General features: G+C 36.6%; 1 protein-coding gene across 1 annotated transcript; it reads right to left on the bottom strand.

Annotated features, from left to right (window-relative positions):
* Positions 1-11729: 11729 nt before the first annotated feature.
* On the bottom strand, positions 11730-13892 carry LOC132360172 (disintegrin and metalloproteinase domain-containing protein 21-like). The gene has a single exon (XM_059915234.1). It carries the CDS (start codon positions 13884-13886, stop codon positions 11730-11732), a length of 2157 nt encoding a protein of 718 aa, XP_059771217.1. The 5' UTR covers positions 13887-13892.
* Positions 13893-20059: the final 6167 nt, after the last annotated feature.

Genomic DNA, 20059 nt, shown 5'->3' with positions numbered 1-20059 from the left:
ATTAATGTTGAAATATTTGGGTGAGTTTCCTAAATTTTTTGTTATTGTTTTCTAATTTATTTACATTTTGTTCAGAGAACATTCCTTGTATAATTTTAAACCTCTTAAATTTCCAAAGACTTATTTCATAGACCAGCATAGTGACTGTTCCATGTGCACTTGAAAAGAATGTGTATTCTCCTATTGTTGGGTAGAATGTTTCCTAATATCACATAAGTCAAATTGGTTGATACTTCTGTTCAAGTCTTCTGTATCTTTACTGATATTCTACTTGTTCTATCAATTAGTGAGAAAGGAGTGTTGAAATCATCATATCACATATAATGGCCTTGTTTATTTCTCCTTTTAATCTGCCAGTTTTAAACTTTATGTTTATTATGTTTTTATTATTATGCACCTATACAGTTAGGACTGTTATGTTTTCTTGATGAAGTGACCTTTTTATCATTGCGAAATGTCCCTCTCAATCTCTGGTAGTAATTTTTTGTCCTGAAGTCAACTTTTTCTGGTGTCAATTTATCAACTGTACTTTCTTATGATTAGTGTTTGTGTAGCTAACATTTATTATTATTTTTTATTGGAGTAAAATTGCTTTATAATGTTGTGTTAGTTTCTGCTGTACAATGAAGTGAATCAGCTTTATGTATACCTATATTCCCTCCCTCTTGGACCTCCCTCCTACCCTCCATCCCGCCCATTTAAGTCATCACAGAGCACCGAGCTGAGCTCCCTGTGCTATACAGCAGGTTCCCACTAGCTATTTTACATATGGTAGTCTATTTATGGCAACCTAATCTCCCAATTAGTCCCACCCTCCCCTTTCCCCAATGTGTGCACATGTCCATTCTCTATGTCTATGACTCTATTCCTTCCCTACAAGTAGGTTCATCTCTACCATTTTTCTAGATTCCACATATAAGTGTTAATATACAATATTTGTTTTTCTCTTTCTGGCTTACTTCACTCTGTATAACAGACTCTAGGTCCATCCACATCTCTACAAATGACCCAGTTTTGTTCCTTTTTATGGCTGAGTAATATTCCATTGTATATATGTACCACATCTTCTTTATCCATTCATCTGTCGTTGGACATTAGGGTTGTTTCCATGTCGTGGCTATTGTAAATAGTGTTGCGATGAACATTGGGGTACATGTGTCCTTTTGAGTTATGGTTTTCTCTGGGTATATACCCAGTAGTGGGATTGCTGGGTCCTATGGTAGTTCTATTTTTAGTTTATTAAGGAACCTCCATAATGTTCTCCATAGTGGCTGTATCAATTTACTTTCCCACCAACAGTGCAAAAGTGTTCTCTTTTATCCAATCCCTCTCTAGCATTTATTGTTGTAGATTTTTTGGTGATGGCCATTCTGACCAGTGGGAGGGGATACATCACTGTAGTTTTGATTTGCATTTCTCTAACAATTAGTGATGTTGAGCATCTTTTCATGTGCCTCTTGGTTATCTGTATGTCTTCTTTGGTGAAATGTCTATTTAGGTCTTCCACCCATTTTTTAATTGGGTTGTTTGTTGTTTTTGATATTGAGCTGCATGAGCTCTTGGTATATTTTGGAGATTAATCCTTTGTCTGTTGCTTCATTTGCAAATATTTTCTCCCATTCAGAGGGCTGTCTTTTTGTCTTGTTTGTGGTTGGCTTTGCTGTGCAAAAGCTTTTAAGTTTCATTAGGTCCCATTTGTTTATTTTTGTTTTTATTTTCATTACTCTAGGAGGTGGGTCAAAAAAGATCTTGCTACGATTTATGTCAAAGAGTGTTCTTCCTATGTTTTCCTCTAAGAGTTTTATAGTGTCCAGCCTTACATTTAGGTCTTTAATCCATTTTGAGTTTATTTTTGTGTATGGTGTCAGGGAGTGTTCTAATTTCATACTTTTACATGTAGCTGTCCAGTTTTCCCAGCACCACTTATTGAAGAAGCTGTCTTTTCTCCATCGTATGTTTTTACCTCCTTTGTCATAAATTAGGTGACCATATGTGTGTGGATTTATCTCTGGGCTTTCTATTCTGTACCATTGATCTATAGTTCTGTTTTTGTGTCAGCACCATACTGTCTTCATTACTGTAGCTTTGTAGTATAGTTTGAAGTCAGGGAGCCTGATTCCTCCAGCTCCGTTTTTCTTTCTCAAGAATGCTTTGGCTATTCAGGGTCTTTTGCGTTTCCATACAGATTGTAACATTTTGTGTTCTAATTCTGTGAAGAATATCATTGGTAGTTTGATAGGGATTGCATTGAATCTGTAGATTGCTTTGGGTAGTACAGTCATTTTCACAATATTGATTCTTCCAATCCAAGAACATGGTATATTTCTCCATCTGTTTATGTCATCCTTGATTTCTTTCATCAGTGTTTTATAGTTTTCTGAGTACAAGTCTTTTGCCTCCTTAGGTAGGTTTATTCCCAGGTACTTATTCTTTTTGTTGAGATGGTAAATGGGATTTTTCCCTTAATTTCTCTTTCTGATTTTTTGTTGTTAATGTATAGGAATGCCAGAGATTTCTGTGCATTAATTTTGTATCCTGCAACCTTACCAAATTCATTGATTAGTTCTAGAAGTTTTCTAGTGGCATCTTTAGGATTTTCTATGTATAGTATCATGTCATTTGCAGTGACAGTTTTACTTCTTCTTTTCTAATTTGGATTCCTTTTTCTTCTCTGATTGCCATGGCTAAGACTTCCAAAACTATGTTGAATAAGAGTGGCAAAAGTGGGCATCCTTGTCTTGTTCCTGATCTTAGTGGAAATGCTTTCAGTTTTTCACCATTGAGTATGATGTTTCCTGTGGGTTTCTCATATATGGACTTTATTATGTTGAGGTAAGTTCCCTCTATGCCCATTTTCTGGAGACTTTTTATCATAAATTGGTGTTGAATTTTGTGAAAAGCTTTTCTGCATCTATTGAGATGATCATACGGTTTTTATTCCTTAATTTGTTAATATGGTGTTTTACATTGTTTGATTTGCATATATTGAAGAATCCTTGCATTCCTGGGATAAATCCCACTCGATCATGGTGTATGATCCTTATAATGTGTTGTTGGATTCTGTTTGCTAGTATTTTGTTGAGGATTTTTGCATCTATGTTCATCAGTGATACTGGTCTGTAATTTTCTTTTTTTGTTATATCTTTGGTTTTGGTATCAGGGTGATGGTCGCTTTGTAGAATGAGTTTTGGAGTGTTCTTCCCTCTGCAATATTTTGGAACAGTTTGAGAAGGATAGGTGCTGTCTCTTCTCTAAATATTTGATAGAATTCGCCTGTGAAGCCATCTGGTCCTGGACTCTGTTTGTTGGAAGATTTTTAATTACAGTTTCAATTTCATTACTTGTGATATGTGTTTTTGTATTTTCTAATTCTTCCTGGTTCAGTCTTGGAAAATTGTACCTTTCCAAGAATTTGTCCGTTTCTTCGTGGTTGTCCATTTTATTGGCGTATAGTTGTTTGTAGTAGTCTATTATAATCCTTTGTATTTCTGCAGTGTCAGTTGTGATTTCTCCTTTTTCATTTCTAATTTCATTGATTTGCATCCTCTCTCTTTTTTTCTTAATGAGTCTGGCTAATAGTTTATCAATTTTGTTTATCTTCTCAAAGAACCAACCTTTAGTTTTTTTGATCTTTGCTATTGTTTTCTTCATTTCTATTTCATTTATTTCTGCTCTGATCTTTATGATTTCTTTCCTTCTACTGATTTTGGGCTTTCTTTGCTCTTCTTTCTCTAGTTGCTTTAGGTGTAAGGTTAGAGATTTTTCTTGTTTCTTGAGGTAAGATTGAATTGCTATAAACTTCCCTCTTAGAACTGCTTTTACTGCATCCCATAGGTTTTGGGTCGTTGTGTTTCTGTTGTCACTTGTTTCTATGTATTTTTTGATTTCCTCTTTGATTTCTTCAGTGATCTCTTGGTTATTTAGTACTGAACCGTTTAGCCTCCATGTATTTGTGTTTTTTACAGTGTTATTTTTTCCTGTAATTGATTTCCAATCTCCTAGCATTTTGATTAGAAAAGATGCTTGATAAAATTTCAATTTCTTAAATTTTCCAAGGCTTGATTTGTGACCCAAGATGTGATCTATCCTGGAGAATGTTCCATGTGCACTTGAGAAGAACGTGTATTCTGCCACTTTTGGATGGAATTTCTTATAAATATCAATTAAATCTATCTGGTGTATTGTGTCATTTAAAGCTTCTGTTTCCCTATTTATCTTCTGTTTGGATGATCTGTCCATTGGTGTAAGTGGGGTGTTAAAGTCCCCCACCTTTACTGTGTTACTGTCAATTTCCCCTTTTATGGTTGTTAGCATTTGCCTTATGTATTGAGGTGCTCCTATGTTGGGTGCATATATATTTATAAATGTCATATCTTCTTCTTGGATCGATCCCTTGATCATTATGTATTGTTCTTCCTTATCTCTTGTAACAGTCTTTATTTTAAAGTCTATTTTATCTGATATGAGTATTGCTACTCCAGCTTTCTTTTGATTTCCATTTGCATGGAATATCTTTTTCCACCCCCTTGCTTTCAGTCTGTATGTGTCCCTAGGTCTGAAGTGGGTCTCTTGTAGGCAACATATATATGGGTCTTGTTTCGTATCTATTCAGCCAGCCTGTGTCTTTTGTTCAGAACATTTACTCCATTTACACTCAAGGTTATTATCGATATGTATGTTCCTATTACCATTTTCTTAATTGTTTTGGGTTTGTTTTTGTGGGTCTTTTTCTTCTTTTGTGTTTCGCACCTGGAGAGGTTCCTTTAGCATTGTTGTAAAGCTGGTTTGGTGATGCTGAATTCTCTTAGCTCTTGCTTGTATGAAAAGCTTTTGATTTCTCCATTGAATCTGAATGAGATCCTTGCTGGGTAGAGTAATCTTGGTTGTAGGTTTTTCTTTTTCATCACTTTAAGTGTATCATACCACTCCCTTGTGGCCTGCAGAGTTTCTGCTGAAAGTTCAACTGATAACCTTATGGGGAGTCCCTTGATTAACCTGATACCATAGATATAGTGGACGTGTGTGATGTTCTGAGGAGTGTCAAGATGATCAAATTATTTTCAAGCTATATTGTGGCAGAGAAGAGAAGGGTTAACATAGACTTGAAGTGAGATTTTGAATGTATACTGCTTTCCATCCTGAGAGAATGCTAACTGGTTTTGATCTTCCTTCCTGATAGAGACTGAAAATAATGTATCTGTCAGATCAATGGGTATATATCATGTGCCAGATACTGTGCTGATCTCTTCCAGTAAAGTTAATATACCCAGCACACTATGCATGTTTGAGACCTCTACTTGGGTAAGTTTATGGTAATTCACCAAGACTTATTTGATCTTTGCAGCAGAAAAGCAGTAAATTAAATGGGAATGTGATGTGGATCACCACTCTTCAACCTTTAAGTCATTAGTGATCTTCTCTTTCACTCATGGTGTATTAGTCCTTCTGTCTTACTATTTTGGCTGGAGGTGCGTGGGTGTGGGGGAAACTTTTAGGTCCTCTTACTCGGTATTTCCTTCCATGATAACTTTTACTCCATAGACCAAAAAACCACTTTGAGGATACTGTCAGCTTCTGAGTTTAGGCACTCAGGACCCAGGGAAATTACCACAGAATGGGTTCATGGGCCCATTGGACCCATTGTGAGATGCCCTTGGATCAGGATTTTATTTCTTACATGGTCTCCTTCATGAGGCATTTTGGGTTCTTTGGTATCTGTGTTAGGTCAGACCTTGCATCTGATAGTCCTAAAAAGATCTGAGTATTCCCTCTTTCCCCGTTGAGTGGTTACTCTGGTACATGTGTATCCACTTGACGAACATGCCCCTTTGGGAAACAAGGTCCTGTTGGGGGAACAAGTTAGGGGAATATTTATTGTATATATATTTGTGATGACATTTCAGGGTCCTTCCTAAAAAATACCTGGTCTCTCCTTTAATTGGCAATAAATAGTCAGTGATATTCTGACTTAGGTCTGAAAACTGGACAAGAGATGCCCATTGCAGAAGTTTCATTAGTCTATTGGTCACCAGCTTTTGATCTTTTTTTGGCTGTGTAAGGTAATAAATGCCCTCATTATCTGCCCAGCTATCTCAACCCTAGGAGAACCAAAATCTATTAGACATAGCATCAAATACACTTATGTCAGGGCCCAATGTTTGCAATTACAGTCTTACTGCCCATTACAGTAATTATGTCCACCATGTTGTTTTTAGTTAAGGGCTGTCTCCTTTTTTCTACTATTATTGTAGGCCATCATATCTGGCCTACAAAGACAGCTACCACTGAGGTCCCAATGATGCCTACTTTCCTCTGACAAGTGAATTTCTTACTGCTTGAGTGAAGATAGTGTCCTCTAGGACCTCCAGATAAACAGGATCAGCAGTGATTTCTCTGGTCATTTGTAATAAATCCATTTCCTAACAAGCCTTCTTCCCTGAATATTCTGACCCCCAAATTCACTTAACTGCCAAAGTAGTTCTAGCATTTCCACCTCAATTATTATAGTCCACCAACATTTCCAAGCCATGAAGATGCAATAATTCCAGCAGCACATGAGGATAAGCTCTGAGCGTCTTTGCAAGAATGTTAAGTCCTAAGAACTTCCTTATTTAAAAGTTTTCCCTATGTAAGGACAACCCTCAGACTGGGAGAAAATATTTGCAAATAAAGCAACTGGCAAGGGATTAATCTCCAAAGTATACAAACAGCTCATGTAGCTCAATATCAAAAAAAGCAAATAACCCGATCAAAAAAATGGGGGGAAGATCTAAATAGGTATTTCTCCAAAGACGACATACAGATGGCCAACAAGCACATGAAAAGATGCTCAACATCACTAATTATTAGAAAATGCAAATCAAAACTACAGTGAGCTATCACCTCCTACACCACCCGGGGGGAATGTAAATTGGTACAGATGCCATGGAGAACAGTATGGAGGTTTCTTAAAAAACTAAAACTAGAACTGCCATATGACCCAGGAATCCCACTCCTGGGCATATACCCTGAGAAAACCATAATTCGAAAACATACATGCACCCCAATTTTCATTGCAGCACTATTTACAATAGCCAGGACATGGAAGCATCCTAAATAGCCATCAACAGAGGAATGGATAAAGAAGATGTGGTATATATATACAATGGAATGTTACTCAGCAATAAAAAAGAATGAAATAATGCCATTTTCAGCAACATGGATGGACCTAGAGATTGTCATACTGAGTGAAGTAAGTCAGACACAGAAAGACAAATATCATATGATATCACTAATATGTGGAATATAAAAAAGAGGGGGTACAAATGAACTTATTTACAAAATAGAAGTAGAGTCACAGATGTAGAAAACAAACTTATGGTTACCAGGGAATAAGTGTGGGGAGGGATAAATTGGGAGATTGAGATTGACATATAAACAGTATTACATATAAAATAGATAACTAATACGAACCTACTGTATAGCACAGGGAACTCTACTCAATACTCTGTAATGACCTATATGGAAAAAGAATCTAAAAAAAGAGTGGTTATATGTATATGTATAACTGATTCACTTTGCTGTACACCCAAAACTAATACAACATTGTAAATCAACTATACTCCAATTTAAAAAAATTTTTTTAATGAAACATGAATAGAAATAAGAGCATGGGCAATTAGAAGTACTGGAAAAAGATATTTCATTAGGCTAAAATCTATAGCATTCATGGAAGAATGAATGACACATTAATAAAATATTAAAAATTAAAAAAATTTAACAAGTAAAAGCTTTCCCCTATATAATCTTATATTCTATTTCTCCTGATCCAGTCTCCTCAGGATATATTCCTATATATATCCTCCTGGCTTCTAATGGCATATATTAGCCAGTTCCCTATGTTCTCTTGAGAAAGGATCCAGTTCCTCTCATACTAAGAACTGTACAGCCCCACTTGGGCCATTTTGAGGACTGACCCTAGTTATAGGTCTAGATGCTATGAGGGGAAATTAAGGACAGATCTTCAGGAGGGCAAGCGTAGTCTTTGGTGAAGCATGGTCTCCAGGCAATGAGAGACTGCTCTCTTCTAGCAAGGGTTAAGGAATGAGTTCTCCTGGCCCAGAGTGTTCAAGAAAACCTCACAATTCAAGTTTTCAAATGCATCCCCTCAGATGTCCTCATCCAAAATCCTAGGATAACAATCCTCTTCTAATAGGACCTTTGATTTTTACATAGGGAAACATGCCAGACATCTAAACCCAGTGATCTTTATAATTCTGCACATTTATGACAAATCTTGGGTATTATTTTCAGTACAGTCTGTAGGATGAGATTCTCTGTAAATATTGTTGTAGAGGTCTTGGGACAGTCACACCACACCCAAGTTTTTTAACCTGAACCTGTAATTTTCTTTCTTCATGGCTTCTTCACTAGTTAACTAACCTCATAATTCTTGCATTTCTAATTCAAATACTAGGACTAATGTATAATCCAGGACACTACTTCTGTCTGTACCTCATCCCAGCACACCACAAGTGAGAGTCTTTATTTACAATGTTGCAGCACACCAGTTTCTACTGGATGGACTATGTGTTCTAGTCGCAATCTAAGTAACTGATCCAATTCTAAAATCTCACATCTTATAGAGCCTTCTTTTAAGGAACACTTCTGGTACCAACTGTTAGAAATGGACCCTGAGACAAGAATTTGAGTATGAGCAGTTTATTTGGGATAAAATTCCAAGATTTGAGTGCATGGTAAAGGAGTGGGAAACTGAGACAGGAAAGGGATAAAAGCAAATCAAGCATACATTAATGGGTGAGTGACCACATGAGCAACTAGGACACAATTCTACTGTGGACTCTCTGAGAGACACTGTCAGATACCTCAGAATTGTCCCATGAGGACTGGGGAAATTGTGAGATTTATTCGCAAAACATTCCTCATTGGTTAAGAGTTGCTTCCAGATGTATTAACTCCTTTTTGCTCCTAGCCTGCTCCATGGATGGGCCAAATACACTCCTGTAAAGTAGGAAGCCACTAGTCTGTATAGGAATCACCATACTACAGAAGATACATATGCATTTAATCCTTGCCTCAGCATCTATTTTCTAGAGAATCTGGGTACAGTATATGATGGTCCACTCTACATCCCCCTGTTCCACCTAAGTTCACTGGCAGCTGCAGGAGACAATTTCCATTCTCTGACAGTTTCCTATTTCAAATGCTGTATCTAATTTCTTTTCCTGACAGCTTTCTCCTACCCCATGGAGGAGTATTCCAAGGTGTGTTTCACATGACTTAGAGAGTCCGCAGGGAATGGCTCCAGTAGCCCACAGTGGAAACTTGCTCATAATATACTTTTTTTGTGCTTCCCAAATAAACTAACTCCACATAAACCCTGGTCTCAGCACATGCTTTTTGGGGAACCCAAATTTAGAGAGTAGGTAAGACTCTATGTTTGTTATAAGGAGGTTAATTTTATCCACTAATCTTGATATAATTGACATACTCAGCCCTAATTAACTCAGCCAACATAAAATAACAATGCAGCTTTTCCTCAAATTAGAAATATTGCAAAAGTTGCAGCTTCTTGTAAAAATTTGCAAGGAAAATAATATGACTCTAACAAATTAACTTTAAAATATAATACAGAATCTTAATTTACCAGTAAAGCAGTGAACAATGACTTATTCAATAAAGTGTATTGGGCTAACTGGCTAGCCATTTGAAAAAACATATGGTTGGATTTCTATTTAATTTCTTATAGCAAAATAAATTCCAAATTTAAGCATGAAAACTGAAGTCAACATAATCCCAGAAAACAAAAAGGATTATCTCAAAGTTATCTCAAGCGAAAATATAAAACCCAGTAAATATAAAAGAACATTAGATTGACACATTTGACTGTAACAAAATTAAAAATTTTTTATACAAAAAACAATTTCAAAAGAGAATGAGTAAATTGGAGCAGCTGCCTTTTGTCTCCATATGAACATGTATACATAAAACACGTGAGTCATTCTCTGATTTACATTCTAAAACTAAACAATCAGTTTGTCTTCTTGGTTCTTGCTTCCCGGTTTCTATGGTCCCACTAGATGTCCTTTTCTTCTCTCTGTCTCTGGGTGATACATTGTTACCATCTATTCCTAGAGTGCATCAAAGGGATGACCACAAAGTGACAGGAGCACACAAGTAGAACACATAACATTTCAAAAGGAAATACTTTTCCAAAGATGTGATGTTTAACCTCTGTTGAGAGAAAAATGGGAGTTTTCCGAGGCAAGGGGGTTGGGAAGGGTAGTAAACAGAATTTTGGGAATGGGAATTGATATACAGATGCGCAGAGGCATGACACAGCCAAGTACATTTAAAACAGAAAATAGCTAGAGGATGCAAAGTGTGCAAAGCATAATGGAAAATGATATAAAAAAGGTTATTTCAGTTGACAAAGAGTGGCATTTAGAAGTTATCTGGACCATCTACAGAAGGTATCTGATTTAGAAATGTGTTTTCAAGAGACAAGACTTCCAGAAATACTGAGAATAGACTGAGGAGATGATAAATTGGGGACAAAAAGATGGCGATGGACAAGTACAAAGGGAGCATTATAAATACACATTTTAGATATTCAAAGTTCAATTTTGAACAAGAACTACAGTAGTTTTAAAAAGAAGACAAAAGTGTCAAGATTATTTTTACATTTACTAATTAACTTCATGCAATTAATAATCCATTCAAACATTTATTGTGTACTAGGCATATTCTAGGTATTGGGACTCAACAGTCAGCAAAAACAGTTAAAACAACCCTGCCCTCAGGGAGATTATATTCTGGTATTCAAAGAAAATACTCCCAAGAGGATACCCAAACTGCCAAATTAAGGCAAAGGGTTAGAGCAGACAAGCTTGGCTGGGAAGCTGAGGGAACAGGGTCAGGAGTTTTTGTTAAACAAACAATTTGTTTATACTTTAACAAGAAATCATTCCTTTCTCTCTTTTGGTTATCAAATAACCCCAAGAGGTTGTGTGGGAAAGCGTTATTATTATCCGTCTTTTCAGATTTTGTAGCACAGTGTTAGAAAATGTAAGTGATTTTTCCAACTTTATTACATCTCTTTTCATAGCAGTAGGTACTGTCACTACACGGAATCCTGTCCTGCATATATACGTCTTCTGGGCACTGATGAGATGTCCCATCACACCACTAAGGAAGGTCACATTCATTGACCTGATGTCTACAGAGTTCCCCTGACGTCATGAACTGCATTGCAGCCTTTGCTTGTTCTATGCATTTCACTGGGAAAATATTTCCATGATTCCAAATCTTAGTCCCAATCAAAATCACATAAGTACCCAAATGCTGATAAATGAATCCACTATGTTGACAACAACAAATACATCCTCTGCACACTTTGGGAATGAAAAGAGGCAAGACTCACCCCTGGGGCCTCAGATGTCTGTGCCCTGCCTTTTCTCTGAGTCATATTTGTGCTCAAGAAACACAAAGAGGACTAACTTAGGGGGAAATGAGCTTTATTTGCTGCTTACAACAATGAACAGTAGATAGGAAAATGTTAGGAATTACCTTTGTTTGATGGCAATACTTCTGATACTGACAGAAGGCAAAGTCTCTGCATTTTTCTGTAAACTGTCAGAAATGTGCTCAGTTTCATGCATGTAGGAATATTTCTACTGCCAATAGACTAAACTTAATAATGTATAGGCTATTAAATTTTAGGCATGTTCTTAATCAGAAGAGTGAGTCTTAGTCTTCTTGGATCCAAAATGTTTTCGAAGGTATATAAATACAGCAGGTAAAAGTAAAAGCAAAACAGATGAACTAAGAGTCACAACTAGTGGCAAGAAAACTCTTCTGGCAGATGCTGGGCCACTGTCAACACTACCTCCATTGCCTCTGTGTAGGCAATAGGGCGGGGACCACCCATAGCCGCAGTGGCAGTGATGTTTGTTATTGCAGATCCCCTTCATGTTGCAGGTCTCAGGGAAACAGGCTTGTGACAGGAGAGACAGATTGACACACTTCTTGTGTATGCAGATATTTCCTGGACCACACATGGTACCATCTTTCACTTCACCAACATCAGGTGTATTCATCCCTAAGTGATAGTCGATACTCCAGCAGGTGACACCATTGATGTGAGTGTACTGCAAAGTTGAGTGATCTCTCAGGTGGGGAATGTCTCCCACATTCTCACACTGAACTCTCCCACAAAAGCTATCTGAAGTATGACATTTTAGGTATGTTGTGCCATTTATACCACAGTGGCCAAAACGGTTTCCCTGGGAGTTGATTTCTTTATAGCAACTCTGAGATGCACTCTTTGCACCTTCACCAAAAATCTCCCTGCACTGTTCATCATGCTTATTACATCTCTTTTGATAGCAGTAGGCACCATCACTACAGGGAATCCCGTCCTGCACATATACATCTTCTGGGCACTGATGAGATGTCCCATTGCACCACTCTGGAAGGTCACATTCATTGACCTGATGTCTACAGAGTTCCCCTGATGGCATGAACTTGCAGTCCTTGCAACAAAGCCCAAAAGCACAAGTAGCCCCAGGCCTCAGAGTGCAGTTCAACAGACAACAGGGATCTTGTTCACACTGCTTTATAGATCCACAGTCACACTTCTCTTCTCCTTCAATCACACCATTCCCACAGCGCTTCAGCATAAAGACTGCCCCTGGAATTGGAGGATTGTGCAGACATGATCCCTGGTTTAAAGTAGTCTTTGTAAAATCTGCATAACTACAGTTCGTGAATCTCTCTGCTGGCACTCTGATAGCATTCATGATGCAAGCACTTTGCCCACACAAACAGAATTCTTCATCATGTTGCATACCCAGAGTATGACCTAACTCGTGAGCTACGGTGAGGGCAAAAACAGACCAGGGGTCTCCTTTGAAATTATTAACTCCACAGTCAAGAGGAGGACGACATATTCCTGCCACATAGGCTATACCGAGGACACTTATAAATGAATTTTTAATGAAAATATGTGCAGCATCATACTGTAGCTGGGAAAGACTGATTTGTTTCCACTGAGAGAAATTCTCCAGAACCTGTTCTATGCTTATCATTGGGAAAACATTTTCATGATTCCAAATCTCAATCCCAGTCAAAATCACGTAAGTACCCAACTGCTGATAAATGGAATCCACTATGTTGACAACAACAAATACATTCTCCTGCACCTTTGAGAAATTACTTTGAGAATAAATGAAGAAATTGTGATCTACCACCACAACCAGCTCCAGAAACCATAAATGGGCCCACCAGTTATAAGTAGAATTTTGTTTCAGAGTTGATTTCTCAGCCTCTTCAAATTCCAACTGTTGGTGTGCTGCTTTATTTGTTAAGCCACATCTCATAGGTGAGAATTCTGCCTCATTAGTGTTTATCTTATAAACCAGGTGTTCAAATGTAGTAGAGTGCCTGATGGGCTGGATTTCATAAGTAAGGTCATTTATCTGCAGCATTCCTTGAAAGCCCCCAGCACAAGTACTGAGGGAAACCAGGGACTCGGGGATCCCCTCCACATAACCATGAAAATAGCAGTCATTAGGAACAAAAGGATGATCCTGGCGAAGGGCGTGCTCTTCCGTGTAGGTGAACACTGGGAGGGGTCTGGAGACCAAAATCTTCTTAACCCTCATGTGGACAACATGTCTTCGGCCCCCAAACTGCAGGCTGTAGGAGAGCCAGCCTGGAGCATTTGCACCTCTGCCCCTGTTGGTAACCTTCAAGGGGATCACCACATCTGGGGAGCTGAGGCTTTGTGAGCGCCTAGCCTGGGAGAGGCCAGAAGGGAACAGAGACACCTCAAGCCAGAGCAGTACAACAACTCTCATGGACACCCTGGCCTCACCAATCACCATTATGGAGCCATCTGTTCAGAGAAAAACAATGTGAGGCAATGCTGATCTGGCTTCTCCCTCTGAGCTGACCTTTAAGGATCTGTGTCCTGCCAGAGTTACACCATCAGAGCTGCAGTGCTGAAAGTGAAAATAAAAAGAAGGGTGGGGATTGTGGTGGGATTGGGTAAGAAAAGTAGGAGAGAAAGAATTTGAATGAGGAAATACTGATTAATGAATCAAGAAAAAGCTTTGGATTTGCTTTCAGTAAATGGGGGGTGTGAAATTAGAGGGGGCATAGATAGATAAGACAATATTGGCCATATTGATAGTTGATAGTTGTTGGAGTTGGATGATAGGTACTCGGGTTTTCATTATACAATTATCTCAATACAAATAGGTGGTATAAAAATCTCCACAATAAAAAGTTAAAGCAAAACTAAAGAAACTTCAGAGTACAGTGACTCTATATCTTAATTTGTCCAAGACTATGTTGGTTTATGCCTGTTGTCCTTGCATAACTATTGACACCTTCCCCTGTCAAAACTGGAGAGGTCAGAAACAATTACAACAATTTTTATGTCAATTTGCATCAGTCTTATGATTTACTTTAGACTTTCTTTATCTCAAGTTATCTACTTGTCTCCTTGCTATATTCTCGTTCATTCATAACTCTATGGGACTGCAAGGTCATTGAATGCAGGATTTATGATTTTAACTCATTTTAGTATCCCCTATAAGACCTAGTATACTTCTCTCTACAGTGAAAAATGGAAAAGGGAGGAGGGGTGGTGAAGTACTTGGGTTGTAGATGAATGCCACTTAAAATGTATTCATATTTGAATATAACTTTTATAAGAGAAAAAAATCATAAAAACTGACATATTCTAAAGGAATTAGGAGGACAAGGTTGTTCTCTCCAGGTACCTATAGGAGAATACCAAAGACAGGAGGAAATGACTTATGAAGGGATAATGAGAATTCATGAAATTTAAAGGCTTGGGAAAAGGAACTCTGTCTTCTTGGGGCAAAGACATCAGAGTGCCTGGTATTTTAGGATTGCAAGGGAAAATTCCCAATATCTGCTCAAATATATTTACCAACAGTTTTTGAAAATGAAGAATTTCTGTACCTGGCATACAGTCTGACTGGCAACGTTCATTAATTTGTTTCCTAATTCATTAAGCAATTATTTATATGTCTGGAGCATACAAAGTATAGGATATTGTTCTAGATACTAGGGAAATAAAAATATAGAGCATTAAACAAATTATCAACTGAGTGAAGAAAGATGTGGCAGGAGCAAGAATAAGCTTTAGAGGGATCTATAACATTGTATTCAATATTTATATATTATATGCCCTCTTCTTTGGCCGAGGAGAGTGTCCATAGACAACATCATAGTCTCAGCTAAGTGACAAAAAAAGGCTAAAAAGCAATGAGCCTGTGGAAAAACAGACAAATCATCAGATTATTATAATAGGATCTGAACCAGATTAATCTGAGGCTAATAAAGGTAATGATTCAGGGATCCTTATTGTATAGACCTCCATAAACACCTGGGAGGTGCTTAGTAATGCAGTTTATGAGAGTCATCAATATAAAAGTGTTCAAAATTAGTTACTACACAAGAAAATTTGAAGTGCCCTGAAAAATTACAGCTCATGTGTTAAAGACTTGATGTTTCCTGAAATTCAATAATTTATGTAATTTTTTATTGTATTACCAATAACAAGATGTAAAGCTGAATTTTTTCTAAACTGTCAATAATAAAGAATAAATTTTGATCGAATATGCTAGGGATAGGCAATTAACTTTCTGTTCTCTCCAGAGAAAATATAACAAAATAATACTTATAAGGGAGGCAATTAAAGAGAAAGCAATTATAAAACCAGGAAAACATAGAAGTGTGTCAGGAAGTTAATATAAGTATTGGGTTTTTTAATTTTTGTGATGTTACAGTATTTTCAAACTTTTAAAATTTATTGTTTGTTGTGATTTCTTCTTCATGCTAAATAAATGTTCATTTTTGTACTTATTGTAATTTTCTATTCTTTTTCTTAAAGTGGCCTCTCCTCTTGTAGATGCTTCAGGCTCAAAAATTTGATTTCATACATGACTGTGATAAATGTACTGACAAAGGTAAGTTCAGTTTCTTATGAGTAAACATAGGAAGAGCAACAAAGCCAAGCTAATCTGAGAAGCCTTGCATGGGAGATATGAAAATGAAGATGCCTGACCCAGTACCAGTCATCTCCTGGACTCTAAATCCATTTCTAGTCAATACTTCTTTTACCCTGATTCAAATTCCTCTATATCATTCCTCCATACAACTTCCCCTTTATTTCTGCAGTCTTCACTTGATGAAATAGAGATAGAGAGAGAGAGCCAAAATCAATCCTCAACCTCTTCACAAAGCTCTCTACACATACTTACCTTATTAAACTTGAGCTTCCACAGAATTTACTGCTTGCCCTAAAGCTCACTCTAGAGAAACCCAAATCACAGAAGTCATATGTGCTTTATGGTTCACAGGCTGGGTTCCTGTTTTCCTCATCGCACAAAGTCAAATCCAAACCATTTATGCAGCTGCGTTCAACTACAGTAAGTTTTAACCTTCCTTTCTCATTCTTCCATCAACCACTCCCTATAATTCTTGCAAAAATTTCAAGGACTTTGACACCTGATAGAATTATTCTCTGTCAAAAACGCTGCCTTCATCATAACTAATGGTAGCAAGTATATAGACAACCCATTTGAAAACCAGGAGGGTTTTTCAATGAAGTTTTTTTTATTTTTGTATTTGTTTTTTAAGTCAAGTTTTTTTTTTATAAATTGAAGTATAGTTGATTTACAATATTGTGTTAATTTCAGGTGTACAGCAAAGTGATTCAGATAGATAGATAGATAGATAATTTCAGATTATTTTCCATTGTAGGTTATTAGTGGATCTTGAATATAATTCCCTGTACTATACAGTAAATCATTGTTGCTTATCTATTTTATGTAGAGTAGTTTGTATCTATTAATTCCATACTCCTAATTTATCCCTCCCCATTCCCATTCCCCTTTGGTAAACATAAGTTTGTGTTCCTTCTGTGAGTCTGTTTCTGTTTTGTATATAGATTCATTTGTATTATTTTTTAGATTCCACTCATAAATGATATCATATAATATTTGACTTTCTCTGTCTGTTTTACTTCACTAAATATAATATTCTCTAAGTCTATCCATGTTGCCTCAAATGGCAGTATTTCATTCTTTTTATATTTGAGTAATATTCATATATATATATATATATATATATATCATCCTCTTAAGCCGACTGTCTGTTGATGGGCCCTTGTGTTGTTACCATGTCTTGCATATTGTAAATACTGCTGCTACGAACATTGGGGTGCATGTATATTTTCAAATTGATGTTCGCGTCTTTTCTGGATATATACTTAGGAGTGGGATTGCAGGATCACGTGGTAGTTCTATTTTTAGTTTTTAAAGGAACCTCCATACTCTTTTACGCAGTGGCTACAGCTAGTTACATTCCCACCAACGGTGTAGGAGTGTTCCATTTTCTTCACACCTTCTCCAGCATTTTTTATTTGCAGCCATTCTGACAGGTGTGAGGTGATATCTCATTGTGGTTTTGATTTACATTTCTCTAATAATTAGCGATGTTGAGCACCTTTTCATGTGCCTGTTGGCCATCCATATGTCTTCTTTGGAAAAATGCCTATTTAGGTCTTCTGCCCATTTTTTGATTGGGTTGTATGAAATGTTTGTATATTTTGGATATTAACCCCTTTCTGGTTACATCATTTGCAAATATTTCCTCCCATTCAGTTGGTTGTCTTCTCATTTTGTTGATGGTTTCCTCTGCTGTGCAAAAGCTTTTAAGTTCAATTAGGTCTCATTTGTTTACTTTCACTTTTGTTTCCTTGCCTGATGAGAGAGATCAAAAAAAATATTGCTATGACTTATGTCAAAGAGTGTTCTGCCTGTTTTCTTCTACAGGTTTTATGGTTTCAGGTCTTATATTTAGATCTTTTTTTAAAATAGAAGTATAATTGATTTACATTATTATATTTGTTTCAATATTTGCACAGGTGTACAGCATAGTGATTCAGTATTTTGCAGATTATACTCCCTTATAGGTTATTACAAGGTAATTGCTATAATTTCCTGTGCTATACAATCTACCCTTGTTTCTTATCTATTTAATACATAGTAGTTTGTATCTGTTAATACCCGTAATTTGTTCTTCCCTCTTCCTCTCCCCTTTGTTAACCACTAGTTTTTTTCTATATCTGTGAGTCTGTTTCTGTTTGGCATATACATTCATTTGTACTATTTTTTAGATTCCACATATAGGTAATATCATACAGTATGTCTTTCTCTGTCTTATTTCGTTAAGCAGAATATTCTCTAGATCCCTGTCACAATTTCATTAACACAATTTCATTTCAATGTCACAATTTCATTCTTTTTCATGGCTGAGTAATATTTCATTCTATGTATATACCATATCTTCTTTATCCATTAGTCTGTGTTTGGGCACTTGGGTGGCTATTTTAAATAGTGCTGTTATGAACATTGGATTGCATGTATCTTTTTGAGTTATTGTTTTCATTCATTCTGAATATATACCCAGGAGTGGGATTGCTAGATGATATCGTAGTTCTATTTTCAGTTTCTTAAGGAACCTCCATACTGTTTTCCATAGTGGCTGAACCAATTTAGATTCCCACCAACAGTGTAGGAGGGTTCCATCTTCTCTGCACCCTTTCCAGAATTTTTTATCTGTGGTCTTTTTGATGATAGCCATTTTGAGAGGTATGAGGTGACAGCTCATTCTTGTTTTGATTTGTATTTCCCTGATGATTAGCAATGTTGAGCAACTTTTCATGTGCCTGTTAGCCATCTGTATGTCTTCTTTGGAAGAATGTCTATTCAGATCTTCTGCCCATTTGTTTGTTTTCTTGATAATGAGTTGTATGAACTGTTTATATATTTTGGATATTAACCCCTTATCAATCACAGCATTTGCAAATATTTTCACCCATTCAGGTTTTTTTAATGGTTTTATGTTTATGGTTTCCTTTGCTGTGCAAAAGCTGTTAAGTTTAATTAGGCCCCATTTGTTTCTTGTTGCTTTTTTTTTTTTTGCCTTAGGAGATGAATCCAAAAATATATTGCTACGATTTATGTCGAAGAGTGTTCTGCCAATGTTCTCTTCTAGGAGTTTTATGGTTTCAGGTCTTACATTTAGATCTTCAAACTATTTTGAGTTTGTTTTTATATATATGGTGTGAGTAAATGTTCTAATCTCATTCTTTTACATGTAGCTGTCCAATTTTCCTAGCACCACTTGTTGAAGAGACTGTCTTTTCTCCATTCTATATTCTTGCCTCCTTTGTCATAGATAAATTGACAATAGGTTTGTGAATTTATTTGGGGGATCTCTATTCTGTTCCACTGATCTCTATGTCTGTTTTTGTGCCAGTACCATGATGTTTTGATTCATGTAGCTTTGTAGTATAGTCTGAAGTCAGGGAGCCTGATTCCTCCAGATCCATTTTTCTTTCTCAGGATTGATTTGGCTATTCTGGGTCTTTTGGGTTTCCATACAAATTAAAAATTTTTTGTTCTAGTTCTGTGAAAAATGTTATGGGTATTTGGATAGGGATTACATTAAATCTGTAGATTGCTTTGGGTAGTATGACCATTTTAACCATATTAGTTTGTCCAATCTAAGAGCAAAGGATGTTTTTCCATCTCTTTGAATTATCTTCACTTTTCTTTATCATTGTTTTCTAGTTTCCAGAGTATAGATCTTTCACCTCCTTGGTGAACTTTATTCCTAAGTTTTTTATTCTTTTTTTGATGGGATATAAAATGAGATGGTTTGTTGCTTTCTCTCTCTGATATTTCATTGCTAGTGCATAGAAACAACAGATTTCTGTATATTAACATTGTATCCTGCCACCTTGCTGAATTCATTTATTAGTTCCAAGAGTTTTTTGGTGGAAACTTTCAAGTTTTCTGTATAATGTATCATGTCATCTGGAAATAGTGACAGTTTTAGCTCTTCCCCTCCAATTTGGTTATCTTCTGTTTGTTTGCTGTGGCTAGGACTTCCAGTACTGTGTTAAGTGGCAAGAGTGGGCATCCTTGTCTTGTCCCTGAATCTAGTGGGAAGG

The sequence above is a fragment of the Balaenoptera ricei genome, chromosome 2 (assembly GCF_028023285.1).
Source record: "Balaenoptera ricei isolate mBalRic1 chromosome 2, mBalRic1.hap2, whole genome shotgun sequence".
NCBI lineage: Eukaryota > Metazoa > Chordata > Mammalia > Artiodactyla > Balaenopteridae > Balaenoptera > Balaenoptera ricei.
This window is presented reverse-complemented; position numbering and strand designations above follow the sequence as displayed.